General features: G+C 33.0%; 1 protein-coding gene across 1 annotated transcript in view; it reads right to left on the reverse strand.

Moving 5' to 3' along the window:
* Positions 1-4,616, reverse strand: part of EPYC (epiphycan) — a 43,487-nt gene extending 38,871 nt beyond the window's left edge. The window contains exons 1-2 of the mRNA XM_036456895.2: positions 4,530-4,616; positions 1,713-1,890 (exon numbers count right to left, since the gene is read on the reverse strand). Coding sequence (XP_036312788.1) covers positions 1,713-1,877 — 165 coding nt within the window. The 5' untranslated portion in view covers positions 1,878-1,890; positions 4,530-4,616. The remainder of the gene's footprint in view (positions 1-1,712; positions 1,891-4,529) is intronic.
* Between the last annotated feature and the right edge of the window lie 4,002 nt (positions 4,617-8,618).

Below are 8,618 nucleotides of genomic sequence, written 5' to 3' on the forward strand. Positions count from 1 at the left end.
GCTGTCCCTTGAATCCACTCAGAATAGAGGATTTACTTATGGTACTCACCAAAGCTCTTTGATCTTATAGAAAACACTTTTTAAATAAATGACAAATAAGTTTACATTGAAATATTTAATTTGTTAGACAGTTGCAGATATGCATTTATATATGTATGTTTTTTTAATATTTATGGAAGATGGGAAAATGGAGCATAGTAGATGAAATAAGAACTAGAAAAATTTCTTATACTCTACATTGATGCATTAAGTTAGAGATGTAGAGGGATCACAGATAGCAAGATTGGTTATTAATGACCATAAATTCTCAACAGAAAATTTCCTTACCATATCAAAGCCATACAGAAAAATGAATCAAACAGTGAATATTAACACTTAGAACCCAGAAGGTATGGCTAAGTGGGTGAGTTTTAACTCATGAAGCAGGATATCACAGGTTGATTCCAGGAGAGAGCACATGACCAGGTTGCAGTTCCATCCCTGGTAGGGGACATGAAGGAGGCAGCCAATAGATGATTATTTCTCATTATTGATGTGATTGTTTTTCTCTTTTTCTCCCTATTCCTTGCTTCTGAAATCAATAAAAACATATTAAAAAATAAAGACTTAGAAAATAGAGTCATGTCCAATGTGCAGAAGAAAAGTGATCTGCTGTTAAGCCTAAAACCTTTCTGAAAAGTAAGGAAGTCAGAGAAAGAGTAGGGATTGTAGGAAAAAAAAAAAAAAAAAAAAAAAAAAGAAAAAAGAAGACAAAATATAAAATGATAGGGAGAGAAAAATAAGAAAAATAGGGTAAGGGGAGAAGATATTAAAACTATTGTATTGCTATTGTATGATGAAATTCTGATCCTCGTATTTCATAAGTCAACATAAATAATAATGAGACTGTTTATATCTTAATAAAAATTACCTAATTAAGTTCCATTCAATATAAATATATGCTGTCTAAATATTTAATTTTTCTTAGTCATTCTAAATCATTATTGTAAGAAAGATTTACATTTGAACAATTGCCCAAGATATCTTATGATCCTGTAATGCTGATGTAATTTCCCTTTTGGTTTATTTATATGTAATTAGTTAGTTTTTGTCAATGTAATGCATTAATTACACTCCAGAATTTCTAGGTCTTTTTGTTTTCTGACTCAGAAAAATTAATCTGTATTCTTTAGTTCATAAAAAGCTTAACATTTCATTAGGAACATATCATATCAAATTTATAAAATGTGCACTGTACCTTTGCCAATGCCTGCATTACTCCTGGGAGATAATCAGTCATTTGGAAAAGCACATTTGCTCTTGGAATACTGTCCTGTTCCAAACTATTGTCTTTTATATTTTTTTTACTTCCAAATTTACTACAATCTGACATTTTCTTTCCTTTACAGAAAACACCCCAAAGTTCTTTATCATTGCATATGTATTATTTTTACTTTTCCTAACTGCCTATGGCTTTTTCCCCTACTTTTTTTTTTCTGTTCTAACTTGATTACTCTTCCCCCATCCCCCAATTTTGTGAAAAGATATAGAGGAAATAAAATGAACTGTAATAAAACAAAAGATTATTTCAATGTTAACCTCTAACATTGAACATGTTCTGGAGAAAGGGTTCATATGAAATTATTATGACAGAACATGTCATTTATAAATAAAAAAATCTATTTGAAGAAAACAATCCCCAATAATTCCTAATGCAATGCTTTTAAAAGTACCTCAGCTTGGCCAATAGGTATGTTTTCATAGTTGTATAAATCATCCAGGTCTTCCAAGGTGGCATCATAAGTTTCTGAGTCATAGTTGATGGGCTCTAATGTTGGAGCAGTCACAGCAGCATCAAAGATGACAAGTCCCAGAACAAGTCTTGCTAATGCTTTCATTTTTCAAACTTCCCTAATAATAAAATATTAACATATATAAATATTTAATTTATAATAACTTATGGATAGTTTGCCTTAAACAGGAATGGTAGATAAATCAATGTCAACACTGAGGAACTCAAGCTGGTAGCTTTCTTCCCATGAGTAATTTATAAACATAACACAATAATTTGCATGCTTTCTGATGACAATTGATGCCAGATATTCAAATTAAGATGCAAACCTATCAATATTTTTACAATAGATACTGTAAATACAGTGAAATTGATTTTTATAAAGAAACATGGTGCAAACTGCATCCAGAAAGATTGTAATATACTTATTTCCAAAAGTCTTTACATTACCTAAGTATTAAGATTGTTTCATCAACTCTGGAATGTAGGATTGATGATGACGAGGATGATTCTGATCAGTATAACTGTCACACTGTTTTACACATGAGAATACCAAGACAGAGTTGGCTTATCCTACAAGTAGGACTTATAACTATTTCTTGTATATTTCCTTTACAGAAAACATCCTAAAATTCTTTATCATTGCATAAGTATTATTTTTACTACAAGCCTAAGGTCTTTTCAGACAAAATAATAAGGATATTTTTTCTTTTCACTTCTATTTGCTCTGGGTGTTATTAAAATACAGATCATTTAATATGTACATGTGTTAATATTTTATGCAATATTTTCAAAACTTATTCTTAACTAAATGAAGCATAACAGAAAAGATATTTTTTCTTTAATCCTTAGTGTTTTATTTCAATTCTTAATACCTAAGTTATCTAAGGATTAAACTCAGCATCAATAGGGATATACACTGAGTGGCCAGGTTATTATGCAACATAATAATCTGGCCACTCAGTGTATATCCTATATAATAAAGGGCTAATATGCAGTGTCCCCTTGACAAGGAGTTCGACCAGCAGGCAGGCTGGCCAACTGCCAATGTCCCAATGTCTCCTCCCCCTAGCCAGGCTGGCCGGAGCCCACCCATACATGAATTCATGCACTGGGCCTCTAAAACACACACACACACACACACACACACACACACACACACACAGAGTGGCCAGATTATTATGAGTTCAGAGATCATAATAATCTGGCCATTCAGTGTATGTGTAAAAGGCACTATTTGGAGAAATCCCTTAAAGGAGGATCTGTGCACAAAAGAAACCTTTTGCTTTGTAATTCTTTAATAAGCATAATTCTTATTTCATGATAACATCATGCTTGTCAATTTAATCAAAATCTTATACTTTTGGTTGTTTAGTTCTATATCTACTCCTTTAAATTTATTTTGGTTTGTTTAAACAATTCTCATTTTAATTTTAACCATGTAAGTTGGGCCTATCAAAAATGTTACCTAATGATTATTTATTGGGGAAGCAAAGTATTTGTAAAACTGTTTTATCAAACATGTCTAATTTTAAAGGTTTTGTGATTTGGATATACTTCTTGGGTTTACTTTAAAACAGCATTTATGGTGTTTGTACCCATGCACACATATAAAAGGGAATTCATGGTAAACATTACTTTTAAACTTGAATGCACTGGCAGACACACTGACCTCAGTTATTTGAAAGAAAGTCTTTATGAAGCAGGTTTAGGCAGAAGGATATGAAATTCCTCTGAGAATCAGAAGCAGTACAAGGAGCTCCTTTTTATCCCTTTCTATGCTTTCTTCAAATAATTTTTTAATTCAAACTGACTAAACTAAGCCTCTGTTTTACCTGCCTTTGAAGAGATCTTTGCAGAATTGCAGATTTGGAACTGTTTTATACAATTACTAACAAAGTCCTACTTAATAAAACAGTGATTTGCAAATCTTCCAGGATCCATTCTTCCATATTCAAATGAGAAACATTAACAGTGGCCACCCTAACCTAAAAACATTTTTTTGTACATTTCTGGCAACTTGCATTGTTCAAAGAATTGCTTCCTGGTACTTTTTCTCACTTTATACTCTGCATTTGATTATAACTATCTATATATTAGTTTACCTGCATTTGACATATCTCCTTAAACTACCATGACCTAGGCAATAGTGTAAATCTTAGAAATATGAAGAACATGTATCTGTGCTTGGTTAAAAATATGTTTCTTTCTTCAAGTAATTTTATCAGTATTTAATATAGACTTTGTTGAAACTTTGAAATTGTTGTTTACTTCACTCTATTTCATGATACTTTGAAAATGCATGCTTATATAAAACTTTAAAATATATTAGTCAAAAATACACTATAAATGCATGATTCTAGTATAATTATTACACTTTTTAAACATCTGAAATCTCATAATTTTCTTCTTTTGCTTAATAGTTCAATCAATAACAATCAATAGTGCCTGACTATACTGGCAAAGAATGTGGTCTGTCAGGGCACTTCATTTAAGAAATGTATTGGAAATTGCTGTAATTTTATTGTCATCTGTCATGACTCTTAAGATAAACTATTTTACTGTATGTTATTAATTCCTAAGCTAATTCAGAATTTTGGATTTTTCAAGAATAATATAAATATAGAAAAACTAAATCCAATCCATTGAGTCAAAGTTCACCATGAGATTTTAAAGCAAGTTGAATTATTTTTTTAAAGGTTGTTATAGTAGGAAAAAGGTTCTCTAACCCAAGAAGAAAGCAAGTGTAAACACTTACCTTGGCTCCTAGTTGGCGAAATGGCACGAAGTGACTGAGGACACAGAGCCAGTGGTATTTGCCCCTGACCAATGGTTTTGAATTCTGGTCTGTGGGAGGTGGAATTTGTAACACTCAATTTTCTGTTTGAAAAACTAACCTTGAGAAATGCTTCTCAGTCTTTAAAACCCCCAAACTCCTTTATAGTCACTCAAATGAAGCAGTAGAATCCAAATTACATAGTATGTAAACTTCTTGAAATAATGCTAAAGGAGTTGTAATTGCCAATTTGTCACCTTAAACATTTTAAATGGAAAAGTTGGTTTTGACATATCTCATCTATAACAAATTCACCAATTAAATAGTTAATGTATGCAGTGATACTATACATGCACATTTCAGAAATATCCTAATAAGAAATAATTTTCCTAAACCTTGCATATCTTAAATTGCTTTCTTCAGTTTTTATTAATGTTAACTGAAATTCAGTAAAAGTTGTTTAAAATTGGGAATGTAAAAAATATATCCGAATTATTTTGATTGCTTGGAATGCTTTGAGAGTAATGAAACAATGAACCTATTGCATGGATTTTTTTTTAAATGTTTAGAAATAATCACAAATATGGTATGAGGTTTTTTTGGGGGGAGCGGCAGGAGAGGGAGAAGTCTCCTTTTCTTCTTTTTTATCTATTAGAGCCAAACTAATCAAATTGCATTAAAAACTTTCTTTCAGAATATGAAATTTATTTTAGGTTCTTGGAACCTGACATGGTTTGTGAAACTAAGTTTAATTACAGGTGTGAAGATAAAATATATTTGTGTTAAATTTCTATTCTTCGCTTTCATTCACACTGCAAATGTTTTAGAGAAGAATGAAACTTGAGTTTTTTATTCTGGTATGCTTTCCATAAATCTAGGTGTCTGGTTCTCACCTGTGCATCAGGAATCCCTTCTATGACTACAAGTGAATACTGTATTACATTTTGAAAGCAGGCTTCGTCCTGGAAAAACTGCTAGAGAACTCTCACTCTCCTTTCTGTTTCCCTCTCATCTCTTCTTCCCCCAAACTTCTTTGCCCATCAATGCAGGGCACTCTCAGTCATTATCCCCACTACCCTCACCTGCTGCCAAAGGATTTGTTCTCAGTGCTCATTCTTTTTCTCTGGACCAATTTAATCTGTAACTGAAGCTGTGGTAGTAGGTAAAGTATGAAGTCTACCAAGACTTCCTCATGTAGGAGGAGGCCTTCTAGGAGGCAGGGACCTCTTCCTGGCATCTGACCACATTATATAGCAGCCACTTAAGGAACATTTCTGAAAAAGAACCTGAATCTGAGTTCCTTTGCTGGATCCGTTTAGCAGCCATGTTCCCACTATGCAATAGATGATTTTATAGGTTGTTAATTCTCTCAAAAGTGTTTAAACCGACACTCAAATGTTAAATTACATGTGACACAAAGAGAAAACCAAATCAGGTCAAGTTTCAAGATATTTTTACTGAGCCCTTCTGAGGGCTAATGGAGAAGGCAAAGGGACAGTGGTATCTGTCTGTTTCTTAGATTCTAAGGCTGCTTACCTGTCACTAGTTTTTAGGCTCTTTCAGAAGCTTTAGAATAAAAACAGATGAATACATATCTGTGAAAATACCCAATATCTCTTCCTCTTTTATCTCTTTCTCTTTCTTCATAGTATAATCAAGTGCTCTGCACGTTGTCAGAGAGGTGGATATACCTAGTCACTTGCTTTCTGGGGGGTTCTGTAAGCCTATATCCAGAAATAACTCTTTCACGCTGTTCTTTGAATTATTGGTATGTAACTGATGTCTTCCTTCGGCTTCAGAACACTCTGTACTAATGCAGTTGTGTTGTGACTTTCAATATAAGATTGAAAGTAGAAATGATCATTCCTGAGTTTTCTTTCAGATATATAAGCCTTTCATCTTCCTTTAAACAATGGGCAATTTTAAACTTAATTTCTTTCTATTTTATTTGGACCCTCTCCAAAATTTAAAAATCTATTTTGAAATGTAGGAGCTCAAATTTGTAACAATCTCATGAGGACCTAAGCTCTATTGAATAATATAAAAAGGATTAATTACAAGTTCCAGCCTTTCTTATCCCTGGTAAAAATCTTCTAGTTTCATGATAATTTTTTAAATAGGGAACTTGGTTATCGGATACCCTCAGGGGATTCGATATTAAGACTAGTTGCATTATCTAGTAAATTATGTCTGTGGCTTTATTCCTTTAGCCCCAATCCTTTTATAAAGCATTTTGGCTACCAATCTTTAAAAAAAATAATTAAATGCAATCCTGTTTGCCTAAACAGAATTAATTTTAAACAGAAAAGTCTTATTTTAATGATTGTCTTCTCTCTGTTCTGTAGCAGTGGTAAGCAGAAAAGAGTAGTCACTCTGATAGTTTACTACTATCTATCCTTGTCCCCAACCCCAAAAGCTCACATCTATAAGGGCTGCAGGAGGGTATAGACTGCCCAATCAACTCATTATAAAAAATAAAACTATTGCCTGAAATGATTAGCTCAGTTCCAGGAAGAATTCCCGTGTTGCCCATATACATCATGAACCCATATACACCATATGGTCTGTACATTCTAATTTTATCAGGTTTCCTCCTTCAGAATCTTTTAATCTCACCCTGCAGAGCTGAAAACTCTCCTTTGTTCTTAGTTTCTGTCATAAAGTTTGCCTTTCCTTTCTTTACAAGAACCTGGCTGTTTCCTGACAAAGGTATTCTACTGAAGTTCTTTAATGTAGTAGCTGTTTTTTCTTCTTCCTTCATAAAACACATAGATGGAGGGACTTCTTTTTCTTTTGCTTTGCATATTCTCTTCCAAATAATTTCTTCTCTTTACTATTTCAAAAACTACATCCATTCCGAAATTCCTCACATTTGGCTTAATTATCTACAAACTCTTTTCTATATATTGCTTGACTCTTGTTGTTGGAAACTTTCACTCCTGGCTCACTCATATTCTCTATTTATACCACAGTCATCATTTCCAATGATGCCAACCTCCATTCACATGAACCATCTGTCATGCTGACCTGGTAGTTGCTTTAATTTTTATGTAAAGTTTCCACCTTTCTACCTACCCACCATTATTGTCATACCCTTTAGCATGACAATTGCCAGGTATAACAACCCTACTAGTGGGGTATTGTTATAACTTTTTTTAATCTCATGAGACCTTTATTGTATAGACTCTATCACCTTTTCACTATTCATTAAATCTGCTATCTTCAAATTCCTCCTTAACTTTTAATTTGACAGACCATTACCATCTTGTCAAGCATGTTCTACTCTATTTTTCCTTTTATCGTGGCTAGAAAAACCTCAACTTCTGTTAAATTTAACTTCCAGCTCATTCCTCTACTGCATCTGAGAAGTCTTTGTATTACTAGTGAAATCACACACAATGATGACTGGTGTCACTTTAAATTATTAAAGAGCAGTTTTAACCCTAGCCAGAAGATCTACTATGGTTCTCAGTTCAATTCACTTCTCAACACTCTACGTTGACTACTTTATAATATTTCTGTCTTTAAACCTCCTATAATCTTCTCCTCACTGAAAGTCTTTATAGTGAAGGTAGAAGTCATCAGATAAACATCCAATTACCTTTCCACTATCAAATCCACCTGCACTTATATGCATCTTGTTTTCACTTCTGTGACCATGCAAGAATTTTAAGTTCTCCAAATGATACCTAGAGTACTTTTCTGGCTTTGCCTTTATTGTTATACTAGCAGGCTATCTTTGGTTCAGTGCGATTTTTTTCCCTGCCTCATTGCTGTGTCTTCTCTATGTTTATCAGTCTTCTTTTCTTCTACCCAGCCTCTAAATTCTGGAGTGACTCAGATTTTAATTCTATTTTTTTTCTTTTTTTATTTCTGTATCCTTTCTTATTCAGTGACCTCAACTGTTCCCATGATAAACATAGTAAAATCAATAATAATTTTAATAAATAACATTTGAATGCTCATCATAGGCCTGGCACTGTTTATGATCTTCACTTTTGGAAGAGAAAACTAAGGTCCAGGAAGTTAAGTGATTTCAGCTCATAAGAGGCAAAGTCGAAGTCAAAGCTG

The sequence above is a fragment of the Pipistrellus kuhlii genome, unplaced genomic scaffold (genome assembly GCF_014108245.1).
Source record: "Pipistrellus kuhlii isolate mPipKuh1 unplaced genomic scaffold, mPipKuh1.p scaffold_m20_p_3, whole genome shotgun sequence".
Lineage (NCBI taxonomy): Eukaryota > Metazoa > Chordata > Mammalia > Chiroptera > Vespertilionidae > Pipistrellus > Pipistrellus kuhlii.